This window comes from Lolium rigidum, chromosome 4 (genome assembly GCF_022539505.1).
Source record: "Lolium rigidum isolate FL_2022 chromosome 4, APGP_CSIRO_Lrig_0.1, whole genome shotgun sequence".
Lineage (NCBI taxonomy): Eukaryota > Viridiplantae > Streptophyta > Magnoliopsida > Poales > Poaceae > Lolium > Lolium rigidum.
In genome coordinates this window covers 230,741,183-230,760,776 of record NC_061511.1, presented here as the reverse complement: position 1 = coordinate 230,760,776, position 19,594 = coordinate 230,741,183, and the positions used below count along the sequence as shown (strand labels likewise).

At 50.5% G+C, this 19,594-nt stretch overlaps 3 protein-coding genes across 3 annotated transcripts; all 3 read left to right on the top strand.

Moving 5' to 3' along the window:
- Positions 1–5,743: 5,743 nt before the first annotated feature.
- On the top strand, positions 5,744–8,747 carry LOC124649760 (glucan endo-1,3-beta-glucosidase 8-like). Its single transcript, XM_047189341.1, has 2 exons — positions 5,744–6,000; positions 7,289–8,747. The coding sequence occupies exons 1-2, from the start codon at positions 5,759–5,761 to the stop codon at positions 8,391–8,393; spliced, it is 1,347 nt and encodes a 448-aa protein (XP_047045297.1). The 5' UTR covers positions 5,744–5,758; the 3' UTR covers positions 8,394–8,747.
- Positions 8,748–11,023: 2,276 nt separating this feature from the next.
- LOC124649759 (probable choline kinase 2) lies at positions 11,024–14,366 on the top strand. Its single transcript, XM_047189340.1, has 7 exons — positions 11,024–11,502; positions 12,705–12,826; positions 12,962–13,157; positions 13,241–13,358; positions 13,484–13,531; positions 13,638–13,741; positions 13,845–14,366. Exons 1-7 carry the CDS (start codon positions 11,125–11,127, stop codon positions 13,950–13,952), a joined length of 1,074 nt encoding a protein of 357 aa, XP_047045296.1. The 5' UTR covers positions 11,024–11,124; the 3' UTR covers positions 13,953–14,366.
- A 1,742-nt stretch (positions 14,367–16,108) lies between these two features.
- Positions 16,109–17,527, top strand: LOC124648387 (pentatricopeptide repeat-containing protein At5g56310-like). Its single transcript, XM_047188166.1, has one exon. The coding sequence runs from the start codon at positions 16,109–16,111 to the stop codon at positions 17,525–17,527; it is 1,419 nt and encodes a 472-aa protein (XP_047044122.1).
- Positions 17,528–19,594: the final 2,067 nt, after the last annotated feature.

Below are 19,594 nucleotides of genomic sequence, written 5' to 3'. Positions count from 1 at the left end.
CAACTTGATAGTGAGGAATGGAACCTATAGAGTCGAATCCCTGTATTGCATAACCGGAAGATATCCTTCATATTTTGCTTGCAGAAATTGAATCTGGTACACATTTTCCAAGCGTCACGCAGGGATATCGCTCCTGAATAGTGAGTTAGTGACTACTGGACCACAACATTTTCCTGTCAGCTGGAGGGAGCTGGGAGACGACCGACGAGACGCCATGGATGCACCTTATCCACCCGCGCGGCGAGCCAGCAGGAAGCACACGGCTGCTCAACTCCGCTCCCCTGGCCGCACCTCCAATCGTGGCACCGTGCCTCAGCACGCCACGTCGCTCTATCGCGACGGCGCACCTAACGACGCCGGCGCGCTCCGGTCCGTTCTGAAGCGCTTGGCCACCGCGTCCTCGGCTCCGCGCGGCCGGGCCGCGCCGGTGCTGCACGCCCACGCCGTGAAGCTCGGCCTCGACCGCCGCCACCGCGGCGTCCGCGACGCCCTTGTCGCGCTCTACCTCGCCTGCGGCCGGCAACGCGCTGCAAGTGCTCTGTTCGCCTGCCACCCGGTGCCGGACGTGGTGTCCTGGACGGGCATGGTGACCGGGCACACGCGGCTCGGCATGTTCAGCGAAGCTGCGGCGCTGTTCCTGGCAATGGCGGACGATGGCGCGGTCGTAGTCGACGCCGTGGCCGCGGCGGCGGCGTTCACGGCCTGCGCCGGCGCCGGGGACATCGCTCTCGCCAGGGAGGTGCACCGGCGCGTCCTCGTCGCGGGGGTGGCCCTCGACGTCGTCGCGTGCAACGCGTTGGTCGACATGTACTCCAAGTGCGGCGACGCGGCGGCCGCGCTTCGGTGCTTCCGGACGATGGAACCATTCAAGAACGTGGTGACCTGGAACACGATGATCTCCGCGCACGCACGCGCCGGCGAGCCTCGGCAAGCGCTGGCGCTGTTCCGAGAGATGCTTCAGCAGCAGCGCGCGCATCCAGACGACGTCACGTTCGTCGCCGTCCTCGGCGCGTGTGCGCGGCTCGGCGCGCTAGACGCCGGCAGGTGGGTGCACGCATACATGGGCAGGACCAGAAGGAATGCCGTCGAAGGCGTCGTCGGCAACGCGCTTCTCGACATGTACGCCAAGTGCGGCGCCGTGGAGCAGGCCGCGGAGGTGTTCGACGCCATGGCGCAACGAGACGTGTACACCTACACGTCCATGATCTCGGGGCTCGCGGTGCACGGCCGTGGCGAGGACGCGCTGGCGCTCTTCGCCGACATGCGTCGAGCTGGCGTGAAACCAAACAAAGTGACCTTCCTCGGCGTGCTCTCCGCGTGCTGCCATGCCGGTTTCGTCGAGGACGGCCTCCGGCACTTGCACGCCATGGCGGAGGTGCACGGCGTGGCGCCTGGCATCGAGCACTACGGGTGCGTCGTCGACATGCTGGGCCGCGCCGGGAGACTGGACGAGGCGGAGGAGCTCGTCACGGCAATGCCGGTCCGCCCCGACGCGCCCATCTGGGGCTCGCTGCTCTCGGCCTGCCGTGAGCACGGCCACATTGAGCGCGCCGAGCGCGTGTTGCAGCGGATGGCCGACGACGAGGAGGCCGACGCCGGGGGCTACGTGCTCATGTCCAACATGTACGCGCGCGAGGGCCGGCACGGCAAGGCGGTGCGGGTGAGGCGGCAGATGATGAAAAGCAAGGTGGGCAAGGTCCCCGGCAGCAGCCTCATCGAGATCGACGGCGTCGTGCACGAGTTCCAAGCAGTTCCGGCGAACTCCGCCGGACTTTTCAGCGATGCGTCAAACTTGTTGAGCTGACTGACTCCATATCTTGCCTATACTGATGAACAAAGTTAATACCACTGACTAGTGAACATATTGAACAGCTTGACATGTAAATTCATAGATGAACTGATAGGCGTGCAAATTCTTACAGTTCTGCACTATTGACCCGATCGTTTTGCAGAACAGACTTGGGATGCTCTGAATTTTCACTGCCACCGGTCTTAATGTCCTTGCAAAACTCCAGTCGAAAATGTTGTGCAATATTCAGTTCAATAATGTAGTCTCCTGAAACTATATGGTCAAATAATAAAATTTAGCTTTCAGCAAATAAGGCCTACATGCTAGAAGCAGATTTGGTGCTCACTCCTAGTTTCTAAAATATTTAAAAATTCTAAATCTGTGTTTCAAAAAATTATCACATTTATTTCATGAATATATACACATGTTTTGAATACTCGTGTGAAGTTTGGGTAGAAACTGCATTGTATTTTATAAGCTACGAAAAAAAATCAAATTAATGGCTACGTATAGGGGTAGATATTTGTTAGAAATTTGTCTTTTTGTATAGCTTAAAATACAAACATATTTTTCTCCGAAATTTCTACCGTACCTTCGGAATTATTATATGTATGTGGTTATTTAAATTTTCTTTTTTGGAATACAACAAGTATGATTTTTAAATATGAGAAGCACTGGTGCTCATGTGTCAAAGACACTTTTCGCTATATGCTCATGTGTCAAAGACACTTTTCGCTATATGCTCAGGTACAACACACTCAGAAACAATAACAATAGTACACATGATCCATTGTGGTACAGTACAGTATGAAGAAGAGAGCACAAATCAAGGAACATTGGCACGTGAATGGGCAGTGTGAACAAAGTGTAAGTCTGGCTGGAGTGTAGGTTGTATTGAGGAAAGTTGTATAAATTTAATAAAAAGTCAACGTGATTTATATTTGACCAATTTATATAAGAAAATATGAACATTTACAATACCACATCCATATATGGTATAAAATATACTTTTATAGTGAATTTATTCGGTATTTTAGATATTGATAGTTTATTCTATATGTTTGATCAAACTTAGTAAGACTTAACTTTTGATCAAATTCAAGTCCTATTTTTTTTAGCCGGAAGTAGTATTACATTGGAAGCTCAGCAACCATGTTTGTATGCTTGAATGGGGAGGTAGAGACAAATGGGTCGTCAACATTAGTTTTGCTATCAAAGCCTCACCATAAGGAATTTTCGGTAGCATGAGAAAGATTGGACTGAAACATGTTGTTTCTTTAAAGAAAAGAGGGTTTTTATGTTTCCTTCTTGTGAAATTAAATAAAAAAGAGCATACTTTTCTTGGAAACATTGAGAAATTACTATCCACCTATCGTCCTTTGTGCCAAACGTCTTTTCGGCTATTGCCCACTCCTCCTTCGTAGGGTATGTGTCATATTTGTAAGATGAAATGACATTTCTAGAAAAGTAGATAGAACTACCTTCCAAATGTGTGTTCCTTCGCATTCTTGGGAGAATATTCAGATATCGTTTAATCTCTTAAGTCATTGCATGCTATCTTTGTTATTTGTTTTGTTGTTTTCCAGACCACCGTGAAATAACTATCTCTAACTTGATGCAAAGAGCTATCTTATCTACAATCATTTAGATATGATTAGAATGTAAACACAAAGAGACGATAAAGATCATCATCGTATAACAATATATAAATATTTATATATTATTTTTTATATAAATAATAGCTCGCTCACTCGTGGTTTAAATGTAGTCTTCAAACCCTCACAAATTTCTTCTTGGAGAAAATCCATAACCGGATGCTTCCGAGCGACCCTAGCCACCTAGGGTTTCCACAAACCCAAGAGTAACAAGCTTTCTCGATAAACTCAAGGGGGAATGGGATTTTCCTTGGTGGAAACGAAGATCGGTACCTCCTCTTTCTTTCTACAAAAGAGATTTGGCTTTGGGTGGGTAGAATCAAACTTTTTGGTGTTTCAACAATGGTGAGAGAGAGAGAGAGCACAAGGATGTGAAATGAATGGTTGGACTAACCCTCTCAAGCTGGAAGAAGGGGTATATAGTCCGATGAGAGAAAGAGTCGTTTGGAAAAAGTCTTGCGAGCCAAACCGGCACAGCCGGTTTCCCGGCCGAAACTGTCCGACGTGCAGACCGGCCAGCTGGAACGGCTACTTGGACCGAAACGGTTTCGGCCATGTCGGACCGTGCGCCGGTTCTGGACCGGCCCGCCGGAACGTTTCCGGATTAGCCGAAAACGCGTACAACACGTGTTCCGGGAAAACCACCGGAACGATTCCAGCTGATCGGAATTATTCCGACGGTAGAGCCGGTGCCGCCGGAACCTATGCCGGAACTCGCCAGATTATTTTCAAACGGTACTTTCTCTAAAAACTAAACTTCTCAGAAAAGTGTGATGTACCAATATAGTGGTAGGATGTGTATGTATGGCTGAGACAACATCCACAATGAGCTCATCGAGACCGCCGCTCTTAATAGTGCGGTGTTTCCTATTGACTCAAGAATAAAACAATAGAGAAAAGAGCTTGAATACCGTCGCTTCTTGTGGGCATCAAATGGGGGCTCTCACACCACCTTGCAATCTCACAGCGGACTAAACCAAAATCATTAGTCCACACAATAGCTCCGGTACCATTGTTAGCCAAAATAATGGTTAAGGGTAAAATACCCTACATATTGCCCACTTCTCCTTCCTAAGGTATGTGTCATATTTGCAGAACGGATAGCACGAACCGCTGCCTGAACCGGAACGGTTCCAGTCGTGCCGGACCGTGCGCCGGTTCTGGACCGGCCCGTCGGAACGTTTCCGGATTAGCCAGAAACGCGTACAACACCGCGTTCCGACAAAATCGGAATGATTCCGGCGGACCGGAATTATTCCGGCGGTAGAGCCAGTGCCGCCGAAACCTGTGCCGGAACTCGCCATATTATTTTCGAACGGTGCTTTCTCTAAAAACTAAACTTCTCAGAAAAGTGTGATGGATGTGGTAGGATGTGTATGTATGGCTGAGGCAACATCCACAATGAGCTCATCGAGACCGCTCCTCTTAATAGTGCGATGTTTCCTACTGACTCAAGAACAAAGCAATAGAGAAAAGAGCCAGAACACCGTCGCTTCTTGTGTGCATCAACTGGGGGGTCTCACACCACCTTGCAATCTCACATACAGACTAAACCTGTGTATACACTTAAAGAAATCATTAGTTCACACAATAGCTTCGATACCATTGTTAGCCAAAATAATGGTTAAAGGTAAAATACCCTTACATATTGCCCACTCCTCCTTCCTAGGGTATGTGTCATATTTGTAAGACGAAGTGATGTTTGTTCCTTTATCGAATCTCTTAGGTCATGGCATGCTATGTTTGTTATTGGTTTTGTTGTTTCCTCATTTAGATATGATTAGAATGTAAACATAATGAGATTATAAAGATCGTCATCGTATAAAAGTATATAAATATTTATATTTTATCTTTTATCCACGTGGAATGATTTTTTTTATTTTTTTCAAATTTACACATACGAGTTTTTTTTTTGCACCGAAGGAAACTGGACTTTGATTTCCCACTACTCTGTTCCTATTGGCTACTGCTTTTGTTGCGTGTAATCCATGCGCGGACCCACCTGCCAGCGAGCCTTAAACCTCTCGGCCGTGTCTTCTCCTTTTTTTTTTCTTCCGAAGAAATGTACAGCTGTTCCGCACTTCCTCCTCGCCTCCATCGCCATTGCAACTCATAAAACCCCAACACTCGCACCTCCGCTTCCACCCCCACCGGCCACCACCGCCACAACCCTAGCCCCCAGGCCTCCGCTCCCATGGCCGCCGCCACCGCCATGATCGCGGCGGCCGTCCTCGCCATCGCCGTCCTCGCCGTGCTCCCGCTCCCCTCCGCGGCGGCGGAGGCGGCGTCCGGCGTGGGGGTGAACTGGGGCACGATGATGTCGCACCCGATGCACCCGGCGGCGGTGGTCCGCATGCTGGCGGCCAACGGCGTCGACCGGGTCAAGCTCTTCGACGCCGACCCCTGGACCGTCTCCGCGCTCGCCGGCTCCGGCCTCCAGGCCATGCTCGCCGTCCCCAACGACCACCTCCGCTCCGTCGCCCGCGACCCCCGACGCGCCCGCGACTGGGTCCGCGACAACGTCACCCGCAACATCCAAGACGGCGTCGACGTCAGGTAACGCACGCGCGCACCCGCCGCGCGCCGTTCTCCCCCCACCACTGCCTCGCCTTACGCGCTCGCCGTGTTTTATGTGCTCGACGGACTTCCGCGGTGGGGATGTCGTGCATACGTCCTTGTGGTTTGCGCTGCGTGCGAACTGTGTTCGATAGCGTCGCGCGGCGAGACACGCTGTCTCCGAGCCCGTCCGAAAGGCTTGCATTTTTTTTAGAGGTGGCGGCGTGGCGCTGCTCGATTGGGACGTGGTTCGTTCGCCCGCATATATAATGCTCGGCGGAATGCCTAGCTAGGGAATGGGGTTGCGTTTAGTGGGCATCAGAGAGTGCTCGATTAGGTGTTACACTGAGAGATGTGCTTCTGTATTGGTTCATGCGGGACTGATGCAATGCTCATGCTGTTGACACTGGTCTGAGGTTTCTGTTGCCGTTTGGGCTAGGCTGCATGATCCAGTTCACGTCTCCTTTCATATGTTTCATGGACAATGCCTGATCCGTGCTGAGCAGAGTTTGATAGTTCACAGAGGCGGCACATATTGTATGTACTTTTTTTTTTTGCAAAATTTATTGTATGTACATGGTTGTTAGATGACGGTGTTCACTTATCTTGTTTAATAGTGGATATAGAGGTCATACATTAAGCATCATACGAGCTTGAAGACTCAGATACATTGTTCATCCGTGAGATATAACACTTGTTTCATGCACAATAGTGTCAGATATAAAATAGGTTTATATGATTCAGTTAAACTGTTTTTATCTTGCATCCATGTGAACTTCTTTGCTGTGACAACTTGAAGATTTTTTGTGTGAGAGCATGGACAACAATTACGACTGGGTATGGTGTTGCTGCAGTATTTCTGGACCTCAGTTTATAGAGCTGTTAGGTTTTTGCGGCACGTGCTATAGGTGTTGGTGAAGCTGCATTTCTCACACACTTAGCTAGTAGGTTCTACTTTGTTTCTTATGTTGTCAAAATGTTCTCATATGCACGCAGTATCCTGCATTTAAGATACATCATTTTGTATTTGCCCACAATATGAAAGTTAAAAACTAGACAAATATTAGTATTATTTTGTGATGCACAAGGACAGGTGCATTCTGACTAGCAGCTACCATGATCAACTGCTTATGTATCAACAGTGTAATCTGAGAATATTTAGAGGAATTTGACGAACATGCTGCACTTTTTTTAAGCTACTGTACTTATTTCCAACTTTGTATAGTAGTCCTGCTGTGACCCTGTTTTGTTATAATGTTACATTCATACTGGTTATGTTATTTTTCAGATATGTGGCTGTTGGAAACGAGCCTTTTCTTAAGAGCTACAATGGGAGCTTCATCAACATTACCTTTCCCGCGCTCAAGAACATTCAAAGAGCTCTAGATGAGTCTGGTTTACAGGTCAAGGCAGTCGTTCCCCTGAATGCTGATGTCTACAACTCTCCTGAGAACAATCCAGTGCCGTCTGCTGGGAACTTCCGCAAGGATATCAACGCCCTCATGGTTTCTATTGTCAATTTCCTCCATAGGAATGATGCACCCTTTGTTGTCAACATATACCCATATCTTAGCCTATACCAGAACCCAAACTTCCCGCTCAATTTCTCCTTCTTTGATGGTGGAAGCAAGCCAGTTTATGACAAGGGAATGGTATACACGAATGTGTTCGACGCCAACTTCGATACTCTTGTTTGGTCACTAAGGAAAGCTGGTGTGCCTGACATGAAGATAATTGTTGGTGAGATTGGCTGGCCAACAGATGGCGACAAGAGGGCTAATGTCAAATTTGCACAGAAGTTCTATGATGGTTTTCTGAAGAAGTTAGCCAAAAATGTTGGGACGCCTCTGAGGCCTGGTCGCATGGACGCCTACCTATTTGCACTGATTGATGAGAACCAGAAGAGCGTGCTGCCTGGGCGCTTTGAACGGCACTGGGGACTATTCACATACGATGGAAAACCAAAGTTCTCTATGGATCTCAGTGGAAATGGCAAGAACAGCTATCTGCTTGGAGTTGAAGGGGTGCAATACTTGCCATCACAGTGGTGTGTGTTCAACAAGGATGCCAAGGAAAAATACAGAGAGCTGCCAGCCTCTGTAAACTACGCGTGCTCGAATGCAGATTGCACACCACTGGGGTATGGGTCCTCATGCAATGGTCTCAGCCATGACGGTAACATATCGTACGCATTCAACATCTACTTCCAAACAATGGATCAGGATGTCAGGGCATGCTCTTTTGGAGGGCTTGCGAAGATCGTAACAGCAAATGCGTCTCAGGGAGGATGCGTGTTTCCAGTGCAGATCCTGAGTGCTTCAGAAATGGTGGTACCACTGAGACTTTTGGTTGCGTCCTTGGTTGTTTCAGTAGCTGTGTTCATTCTCATGTAGACTGGGTTGTTGCAGTGAGCACTGGTACTTCAGGTTGTCGAAGCTGTACATATGACACGAAGGAGCATTGGATTGGGAGAGCAGATTTTTCTTCTTATTTCAAGAGTCAAGACAAAGCTGGTGGATGATTGAAGGCAAATGTTACCACTGAAATGGCGATAAGTTTGTGCAATTTGCATGGGTGAGGAAGGTACATTGAGACAGGGGAGGCTAGTAGCTTTAGTTTCAGTCGACGATCTTACAAGGCAAGAAGTGTAAAATTCTGAATATTTGCCACATCCATGCCAGGCTGACTGCATATTCTACAGCAGCATGTGACCTTCAGGTTTTTGCTAGAAACCTAAAAACTGCTAGTAGTACTACCTACCTGTTTACTGGCCGATCGTTGGTCGTATGCGAAATTACCAGTTTGCTCAGCTTTATCTATCCTGCGTTTGGATATTTGATCTTGTTTGGATTTATCTACTGATGGTGATGGGCCAAAGTGCAATGTAATTTTGTGTGTCCCTTGAGTTACTTCTGTAGGACGAGGAGTAGTGTTGGTCTTTATGGTATCTTCAGTTTCTTTTCTTGTTCTATGGGTGCTCTTTGGTTCTAGTTCCAGTTCCGTTTCTCTGAGAACATATGATCATATTGAAATATTCCACTGGTATTTGGACAAGTAAGGTCAGAAAATGGTGAGCTTGTGGTTTATGCGGGTTACTGCTTACTCAATTAATTTTCTGTTGTTGTAATTATGGCAAACCTGTAGTGATCTACAAGAGATTTTGAGGCTAAAAACTCACTCATGAGAAGGATTTGCCAAAGATTGAGAACAGTCACTTCTATGCGCATTGTACCCCTTTCTGTCTTTTATGATTTTTTTGGGTAAGAACCCCATTTGGGCATGCTTTTTTGGGGGGTTAATTCTGAACAAATCCTGGTCAAACTGCGAGTCAGGAGGCCTAATGGGTGCCATTGTATTCCTGGGCCTACGCCAACACCCTGCAGAGAAGACTCCAAAGACATGGCAATCTTAACCACGGCCCACACGGGATCCCCTGCTTAGGTGGCACCCCTAGCGACCATGTGGACGGCAGAAATTGTAGCCACCAAGTGGCACCTGTAGACAGCAAGGACCAATGCTTTTACATGGACAACCTTTGCTTACGAAAGAATTAAGATGTGCTCCAGCTTAATTTAGAGGATGTTAAGTAGTCGCATCATGCTATAGTTGGAAGATAGGGACGGGAATCTTACTTGGGGATTTGTCAATGGAGAATCTTAGCTCTGCTGTGTATCCACGTGCATGTCGGATCAATTAGCTGCTTTCCTTGGCTAAGCCAACCTCTTTAAGTTGGGAGATGCTCGATTGATGTAAGTTGTTGGTATAGTCTATAGGCTAGGTGTGGTGTTCATCGATATTTTTATTACATGGCGTGCTCATCAATCTTGATAAGATGATAATTGATAGCGCCTTCATGATTTCAAATATGGCAGAAGTAGTCATACAGTGTGTCCAACTCGATTGGTTGGTGGACTGGTAGTAACAAAATTATGTTCTTCGAAAAAGTCACAACCTCGGCTCATGTCGTCGTTCTCTTTCGGCCATTGTTGACCATTTTTTGGAGGACAAAACGATGGTGGGATTGTGGTGATGTCTCCGTACTAATTTTGGTGCAACTTAGGTGAATGCAAGATTGCTCATGTATGTACATTTCACGAATAAGATTCCATTGTGTCACGTTGCTTTCTTCTCATAAAGGAAAAGATTACCCTTTTTTTTTGAAATCGGAAAAGATTACCCTTATAAGAAGATGAAAAATAGGATCCGTCTTTAAAAGTTTGTCACTTCTTGACAAAGAGGGGACTTATACCGGCTAGTCGCAACTTTGGAGGGAGAATCAGCTAGTCCGCCATTAACTTTGGGAATCTTAGCTAGGTTGAGCATCCATATAATGCAATGGTCGTTACTTGTTAGACCTCTTATTGTTCCGATATAGTTAATTAGTGTAGTTAGTTCCTCTGTTTGGCAAACTCGACAAGACGATGATTGTTACCGTCTCTCAATTCAAATCTACTCCCTTCGATCTAAGTATTAGGATAAAGTGTAAAATGAAACTAATCCCCAGACACTTATTATAGGTTGAAGGGAGTAGCAAAATAATTAGTTTACCCTTCTCAACCAATCGGTTGATAGTATAGTTCTTCTACTCTTCGAAGAAGAAGAAGAAAAAAAAAGAGTCTCAATCGCGTTGCTTTTGGTAATTCTCTTTCAACTAATCTTTACCGGTTGTTAAAAGGATGGGGTGATGGTGAGGTCAGAGTAATAATGTCTCCACACTTATTTCGGTGAGAATCGTTTGGATGCAAATTTGTTCATATCTGTCCACGTTTCGAATAAGATTCCATCATCTCCTCATGTTGCTCTTTTTCTTATAAAAGAAAAAACGTGACGCACTTTTTAGAAGAAGAAAAACAGGATCTGGGTTTGACTGGTTGCTCACTTCTTGACAAAGAAGGGACCTATAAAAAACTCATTCCAACTTTGCAGGACGAATCTGCAAAACAACCGCAGGCAAAACAAACCGTCTATTTATACACGGAGCCCCTCCCTGGATCCCCGTGGAAACCAAGAACCACACGCGCCGAGTACGCACGGTCCCGCTCTCCAGCACGCGCGCGCGCACGCAGATCCCTCTCCCCGCCATTCCTGGACACGGAAGATTCCTTCTGCTCTGGATCGACGGGTATGGTGGCGATCGAGGGCCAGAGTCCGGGGGAGGCCGAGGCGGCGGCGCGGGGCGTCCCGAAGGAGGCGCGGAGGCTGCTGCACGAGCTGGCGGCGGAGTGGGCGGACGTGGCCGACTTCCGGGCGCTGGAGGTGGTGCCGCTCAAGGGCGCCATGACCAACGAGGTGTACCAGGTGCGCTGGCTCACCGGCAGCGGCGGCGCCGGGGAGGGCGAGTACAGGAAGGTGCTGATGCGGGTGTACGGGGAGGGCCTGGAGCTCTTCTTCGACAGGGAGGACGAGGTGCGCACGTTCGAGTGCATGTCCCGCCATGGCCAGGGCCCGCGCCTCCTCGGCCGCTTCCCCACCGGCCGCCTCGAGGAGTTCATCCACGCCAGGGTGCGCAGCCTACCTTCCTCTTTCCTTTTCTGTCTTGTCTTGTTCGATCCTGCAGTTGTCTGTTTCTCTAGGAGATCTCTTGTTTTCCACGCCCACCGTTCTTTCCCAGGCCAACCTTTCTTGGATTCCTTTTTGGGTTATTTTGATTACATTTGGATGGGTAAATTGGATCATTTGGGATCCATAAATTTGTTCTGTTCATTCGGAGCCGAACGTAACACCATCAAGGGTAGCAGCTTTGTTTTTCTTCCAAAAAGGGGCAGCCCTCTGCATCAAGCGTAGCAGATAGCAGAATGCTTGTTGAATGTGTCGAGGTGCATTAATTATTTCTTTCTTTGAACTCTTCATCTATCGATGGTGTAGAATATATTATCTGAAGTTTCAACGTTTGACCCTTAGCTAGAAATCTTATCCAAAAATGTTCACAAAAGTCTTCAGTGAATGTCCAATTCAGTACTACAAGTTACCATTGTTCATGTTCCCTTGTTGACTAAACTGTACATTAGTCGGTAGCTTGTACCCGTATGCTGCATTTTTAAGTGTTTTTTTTTCGATAGCTTATAAATACTTGGCTCTATCTCATCAGGCTAACAGGTTGTTGTCATTGTTTGACATTTCTGCTCCTTGAAGATATCTAGTATCTGTAGTGTTCCCATGCTGTTGTCATTATTTGACTTTCTGCAGCTTGAAGATATCTAATGCCTGTAATATTAAAAAAAATCTATAATTCAGCACTTAATTTTCTCATATTTCCACGTTCAAACGGCAGGCTGCAAAGAATAGGAATAATTTTAGTGTATTTATTTAACTCGCTAGGACAGGCTGGATGCCTGAATTGTTCAACATGACCAAGTCAAAATGTCTTTTGAATTAATGAATGAGAAGAACTTGATCGTCTTTGACTAAGTAGGATAGATGACATGACATGGAGGGGCATTATTTTCAGAACAAAGTAGATGTGGCCTATGTGCATTCTCTAATTTTATTAGTTCAGAGAATAATTGGTAGGGTGGGAACATCACTCTTTATTCTGCATTTGGTTGTACCAGTTTCAAAGGCATCATGTTCTGCAATCCTATTTAAAAATGGATGGAACATAGACATGCTGATATTGCATTAAGTCACCGGATTTGCTTTGACAGGAGATATGTTAGCAGAACGAAGAAATATACAGAAAAAACTGATGAATATATTCCTCTCAGACACTTTCAGCTGTTGACCTGCGTGATCCAGAGATTTCAGCTAGTATAGCCTCCAAATTGAAGGAATTCCACAACCTTGACATGCCAGGTCCAAAATCTTTCCTCCTGTGGGATAGATTAAGGTATTGCTGAATCTTCAGTTACACAATTATTTTTCTGAACTCACCCACTTATCTTTGTATTACACTGTTCCTAAAACTAAACATACCATCAAAGTTAAGTTCTAACTGGACAATACACATCTTTATCTTTCATAGAAACTGGCTCAAAACTGCCAAGAGTGTGTGCCCCTCTGACGAAGCGAAAGAGTTCCGTTTGGATAGCTTGGAGAAGGAGATCACTGCATTGGAGAGTGAATTTTCAGGGGAAGACCAGTGCATAGGATTTTGCCACAATGATCTCCAGTATGGCAACATCATGATTGATGAAGAGACCAAAGCACTGACCATCATTGTAAGTTATTGCTAACTGGTGTATGTTTGAGTCATGGCTAACTGGAAAATACATCTCCCGGGCTTATCTTTGTGCATCTACAGGACTACGAGTATTCAAGCTTTAACCCAGTTGCCTATGATATCGCAAACCATTTCTGCGAGATGGCCGCGGACTACCATTCAGAAGAGCCTCATCTACTGGACTACACAAAATATCCAGGTATTTTGCATGGCTGTTGTTCGTCAAAGTTACTACTTTGTGTGCACTGTTAATTTCTATCTTTAGATATGCTGATCAGGCTACACTGTCTATTCACCGTTGCTTACTGCTCCTGCTGTCAACAGATTTCGATGAGCGGAAGAGGTTTGTGCAGACCTACCTGATCTCTTCAGGTAAGCAGAAAGCTTTTCATGATCCTCTTGTTCCACAGCTGCAGAATTTTCTACAGCTATCTGTTTCACACCATTGCATCCTTGTGCCTCGTTCGGCCACCTGTAGACGGCGAGGAACCTGACGCAGAGAAGGTCAAGGATCTGTTGAACAGCATCGAGAAGTATGCGCTCGCTAGCCATCTCTTCTGGGGCCTCTGGGGAATAATCTCGGTGGGTTCTTTTGCACGATGTTTGTCAGAATGTCACTGATTCCATGCATTGAGCAGGAACACAATGCTCATCCACTCTAACTTAACTCGCATCCTGTGTGCAGGAACACGTCAATGATATCGACTTCGACTATATGGACTATGCGCGGCAGAGGTTCGTGCAGTACTGGCTGAAGAAACCTGTGATCCTAGCCTGCCACGCCGATGAATGAACCCCCAGCGATGACCAGGTTTCGTCCTGATGGGCAATGGCCAGTATCTGCTGCACATAGTATAGCTTGCAGTGTGCCTGCTCCCGACAAACCAACGACCATGCCTGCCTATGATACAGAGTTGAGATGAAGCTGGGGTGTGCTGGTTTTTTGCTGTTCAGTTGTCCTCATAGTATTCTGAAGGCGCTTGTTGTAAGATGATATATGGTAGCTTGTGCTCGATTTCTCTGCCGAGCTAGCGTTCTGTTTTTTTTTTCTCTTTTTTTAGATGGTGTGTTGTGCTCTCTAGCTGTACATATTTGACATTAATTCGGTGGCTGTGCAAGAATCAGCCGAGTGGTAGAGACTGTATATATTTTGCGTCGAATAAAACTGGGATACAGATGGAAAGTAGGAAAATGGCCTTGCTTTGGACACTATCTGATTTGATTAGATCGCCTGCTGAGTTGATCCCCCGGATGAGCATGATTCAGGAAGGATTAAAAAGTTCCAGCTCTTTTTTTTTTTTACAAATACAATTTGAATCAGTTGGTTTTTTTGTGGATCACAGACAAAAATTAAGACATCAAAATAGGACCCAGCCTCGTAACTCCCCAGCCTCCCGTAGCTCCCAGCCCTAAACGCCGCCGCCGCCACCGCCTTCAGCGCCGCCGGGGCAAAGACCCTCGGGGCGTGGCGGCGGCGGGGGCCCTTCCTCGTCGGCGCCTGGTGGACGGCGGCCGGATCCCCTTCCTCGACGCATGGCGGGCGCGCGGATGGATTGGGCGGCGGCGGCCTGCGCCCCCTTCTCCCGTCGGCTCTCCCTCGGCCGGCGCGGTTGGGATGGGCGGCGGCGGCCAGCGCTGCGGCCTCCCTCCTCCCGTCGGCTCTCCGCAGCACTCCGACAGGGGCTGGTGGTGGGCGGCGGCCAGGCTCATGGCCTGCGCTAATTTCGGAGGCGATCTCGGGCTTCACTCGCGACACGAGGTCGCCCGGGGCAGCAGCCTTGGGTAAGATGGTGGAGGTGGTCCTCTTCTTCGCCGGAGAGGGTTGGCCTGCGGTTGGTGGTGGTGGATCTATCGATCTATCACCGCGTTCCGGCGGCGAGATGGAGATGCTTGGAGGCCGGCGACGGAGTCGCCGGCGGAGGATTGGAGTGGCCAGCCCGGGATGGTCGCCGACGTGGGGGTCCGACCCGAATAAAGGCGGTGGTCCTAGGGTCTCTCTTGCGTGAAGAGGAAGACCTACCGGAGGCCCTGGACTCGTGATCTAGCCGGAGTGTTGAGTTCCGGAAGGCTCCGCCGGCGAATGTAACGGTGCTTTTTGCCTGGAGTTCGCCGGATCGGTGGTATTCGGTCGTGCGCACCCATGCTTTTATTCCGACCGATTGGTTCTGGAGGGAGCGGCGCGAAGCTCTTTTTCTGTGTTGACATCAAGTGACTATGGATCCATGATGAAAGTCGGAAGAAGAGAAGTTCATGAAGGTCGGAGGGGAGGACTAGCTAAGGGAGGTTCAAGTCTTAGCGTTGTTGAGGGACTTGCTTGGTGTTCCGGGCTTCACAGCAGCGGTATGAAAGTGGGGGCGACAACACAGGTGAAGTTCAGAGTCCTACCTTTCAGGGTGAAAACCCAAGGTCTGGCCTTAACTGGTTGTGCCTGACAATGACCTTATTGGAGGCATTGTTTTGAGAGCGGGGACTATCTTCAGGGTGAAAACCTAAGATCGTTGAATGGGCGACGATGGTGTTCGCGCACTGTTCCCTTCTTGGAGGCGTCGTTTTTGGAGATTCTGTATTTCAGGTGTTGTCTTGGCGGTGGATGTATTGCTGTTGTTAGGACCGAGATACTGTAGCGGGACTTTTGTTTCTTAGTTTTCTTTTCTTTTTTTGGCTGTGTGCATCCGTAGTGCCATTAGGGTGGTGCGTTGTTGCAGAGGCTGGGTGTAATTGGTATCGTTTTGATATTAATATATTCCCTTTATCGAAAAAAAGTTGGTTTTTTTTGTAGCTGATTTGAAACTGTATGTCTCTCACGTGGACCATGCTGGGCCCGGGCTTCCAAAGATGCAGATTCTCCTACCATCGCGTAGCATATGGCCCGGCCCATGTTAGCGTACCGCTGGAGATGGCTGTCAATGGCCGACGCTTTCGCAACTACCACGGTTCGAACACGCGCAGATGCCCGCGCCACCTCTTCGCGGCGCCGCCGCCGGCGGCGGCCGCGGCCACCTCAACCTCTCCCTCCTCGCCGACCGCTGCTCCACTCTCCGCAGTCTCACCGTCGTCCACGCGGCCATGCTCGTCTCGGGCCGCCTCGCCTCCGACGCCTTCGCGGCCTCCCGCCTCCTCGACGCCTACGCCGCCCTCTCCCCTCCCGCCACCGTCCTCCGCCTCCTCTCCTCCCTCCCCTACGCCCCCAACACGTTCATGCTCAACACCTCCCTCCGGGCGCTTGCATCCTCCCCCGACCCCGCCTCCGCCTTGGCTTTCTTCTCTCAGCTCCGCCGCTCCGGCAGCTCCTCCTACTCTCCCGGCAGGCACACCTTCCCGTTCCTCCTCAAGGCCTCCGCCCGCCTCCCCCTCCCCGTGTCCAGGCAGGTCCACGCGCTCGTCGTGAAGCACGGGCTCGATCGCGACACCTACGTCGCTAACGGCCTCGTCCGGGCCTACTCTGTGGCAGGCCGCGTCCGTGTCGCACGGAAGGTGTTTGATGAATTACCGGAGCGCAGCGCGGTGGTGTACACCACGATGGTCTCTGGCTATGCGCAGAACAGGCGGCACGAGGACGCGATGGGAACATTTGATGACATGCTCCACGAGGGGTTCGAGCCCGGCCCCGTGGTGCTGGCGTCGGTGCTGTCCGCGTGCGCGCGGTCGGAGTCAGGCGGGCTCGTGATGGGACGGCGCGTGCACGATATCATGGAGCGGAGGGGGATGGCGGCGCCCGTGGGGGTGATCCTCGGCACGGCGTTGGTCGACATGTATGCGAAGAATGGGGCGATCAATGAAGCGGTAACGGTGTTCAAGGGGATGCCGCAGCGGCACACGGCAACGTGGAACGCCCTGATCTCAGGGTTGGCGCACCATGGGCATGGCGAGGACGCGCTGGCGATGTTCCAGCAGATGCGGCGGGAGGGCGTGCCGCCGAATGCGACCACGCTTGTCGGGGTTCTGTCAGCGTACTGCCACACGGGGCAGCTTGACGAGGCCCGCAGAGTTTTCGCGTCTATGGAGGACTTCGGGGTGACTCCGAGCATCCAGCACTATGGGTGCATGGTCGACCTCCTTGGCCGGAGTGGACTCCTATCAGAGGCGGAGGAGATGATACGTGGGATGGCATGCAAGGCAGATACTGCAATCTGGGGGGCTCTGCTTACAGCCTGCAAGAACCACGGCGATGTCGATGTCGCGGAACGGGCTGTGCAAGAGATGGTTAAACTGGACCCCAACAACCATGGCGTGTATGTGGTGCTGTCCAACATATATGCAGATGCTAGGAGATGGCAGGACGTGGACAGGTTGAGGAAGGTGATGAAGGGCGCACAGTTGTCAAAGATCCCCGGGTCAAGCACCGTGGATGGCTGTGATGACAGCTGACCATCGCAGTGACAGGAGATGGACGGTTTCCTCGCAGCTCATCGCTGATCAGCAAGTGACCATGAACAGATTGTCTCCCAGTATTTTGTCAATATTGAGCTCAATCCTCATTACTCCCTCCGTCCCGTTTTAATTAACTTGGGAGAGAAAAAACGCTTTAGAAATTGATTTTTACATTCCCCTCCTATACATTTTCAAATTTTAAAATATAGTCCCTAAGATCCACTGTCCCTGAGATCCGATCGATCGGATCGATCGATCGAGAGAAACTGGCCGCCGGCGCGGCGGCGGCGGACGGGATGCGCCAGCACGCCGCGGGGGAGTTCTCCATGGCCGCCGGGCGAGGCGGCGGCGGACGGGATGCGCCAGCACGCCGCGGGGGAGTTCTCCATGGCCGCCGGGCGCGGCGGCGGACGGGATGTGCTAGCACGCCGCGGGGGAGTTCTCCATGGCTGCCGGGCGCGGCGGCGGCGGACGGGATGCGCCAGCACGCCGCGGGGGAGATCTCCATGGCCGCCGCGCAGGCCAACCTCGTCATGGAGGACCAGGCGCAGGTGCTCGCCTCTCCGGGCGCCACGCTCGTCGGCGTCCACGACGGCCACGGCGGGCCCGACGCCTCCCGATTCCTCCGCTCCAGCCTCGCTGCTCTTCCCCCACGTCCAACGTATGCCCACTATGCCTTCTATTCTACGACAAGGACGTGCGGGTACGGAGTAAAAATTGACAGGATTTTTTTTGCAAAATTGCGGTCGAGTTAATTAAAACGGGACGGAGGGAGTAGGTGCTAGCCATACTCCATTTTGGTGAGATTTTAGATGGGTTGTTGGCTTTTGGGACCAAATTCAGTACAGCAGCAAGCCATCACCCATGATGTCACGCAAAATTTCCTCCCATGAATCAATATGCACACGAATCATGAGCCCAATCGTCATTACAACCACATCTTATATTATAGGATATATTTGTTACTCCACCCTCCTTCTCATGGGGCACTGGTTACAGGTTAGTACCATTCTTGAAATTTTTTGCTAAAAACTACAACTTTTGAGGCGACCAGTAACAAATCACGCAAACGAACGTCTGATAGCAGTTTAAAGGATGAAGGCCCACTGTCAGTGCTGAGTAGGCCGAACGGCCGTTTTCTCCCGTTAAGAAAAGAAATAAATGGCTGGACCCAGTGTGGGAGCTGACACCTGGCAACGTGAATTATTTTTTTTCTCATATTCCAGCACTGTTCTCTTCTTGCCCCGTGAGGAGAGCTAGCAGCGCGCTCCGGCAGAACCGCGACCAGCTCGGGGAGGCAGTCGCCGGCGAGCTGCTGCGGCGTCGCGGGCGCGGGGAGGCCGTCGCCGGAAAGCTGCCGCTGCGGCGACTCGGGCGCGGGGAGGCCGTCGCCGGAAAGCTGCTGCGGCGTCGCGACCGAGGGGCGGCCGTCGCCGGCGAGCTGCGGCGGCGTAGCGAGCGCGGGGCGGCAGTCGCCGGCGAGCTGCTGCTGCGGCGACTCGGGCGCGGGGCGGCCGTCGGCGAGCTGCGGCGGCGTAGCGAGCGCGGGGCGGCAGTCGCCGGCGAGCTGCTGCTGCGGCGACTCGGGCGCGGGGCGGCCGTCGGCGAGCTGCTGCTGCGGCGACTCGGGCGCGGAAAAGCTGCTGCGGCGTCGCAAGCGAGGGGAGGCCGTCGCCGGCGAGCTGCTGCTGCGGCGACTCGAGCGCCAGAAAGCTGCTGCGGCGTCGCGAGCGAGGGGAGGCCGTCGCCGGCGAGCTGCTGCGGCGTCGCGAGTGAGGGGAGGCCGTCGCCGGCGAGCTGCTGCGACGTTGTGAGCTCGGAGAGGCCATCGCCGGCGAGCTGCTGCTGCGGCGTCGCGAGCGCGGGAAGGTCACCGAGGTCATCGTTTCTCCAGACGGCGGCGACCATGACTGCTGCCCAGTGGATCTCCAAGGAAAATGCGTGTGCTGTACCTTGTTTCCATCGATGCATTATAACGCGGTAACATTTCTCAAAAAAAAAAGGCACCGTGACTTAACCAGCTAGTGGACCTAACGGGAGAAGACGGCCGTTTGGCCTGACAGT

Excerpts from the sequence above, each read along its gene's own strand:
- LOC124649760 (XM_047189341.1), top strand. The coding sequence starts at position 5,759 with ATGATGTCGCACCCGATGCACCCGGCGGCGGTGGTCCGCATGCTGGCG. Across the intron at positions 6,001-7,288 it reads CAAGACGGCGTCGACGTCAG|ATATGTGGCTGTTGGAAACG; the intron begins GTAACGCACGCG and ends GTTATTTTTCAG.
- LOC124649759 (XM_047189340.1), top strand. The coding sequence starts at position 11,125 with ATGGTGGCGATCGAGGGCCAGAGTCCGGGGGAGGCCGAGGCGGCGGCG. Across the intron at positions 13,158-13,240 it reads CCAAAGCACTGACCATCATT|GACTACGAGTATTCAAGCTT; the intron begins GTAAGTTATTGC and ends GTGCATCTACAG. Across the intron at positions 13,532-13,637 it reads GACCTACCTGATCTCTTCAG|ACGGCGAGGAACCTGACGCA; the intron begins GTAAGCAGAAAG and ends GGCCACCTGTAG.
- LOC124648387 (XM_047188166.1), top strand. The coding sequence starts at position 16,109 with ATGCCCGCGCCACCTCTTCGCGGCGCCGCCGCCGGCGGCGGCCGCGGC.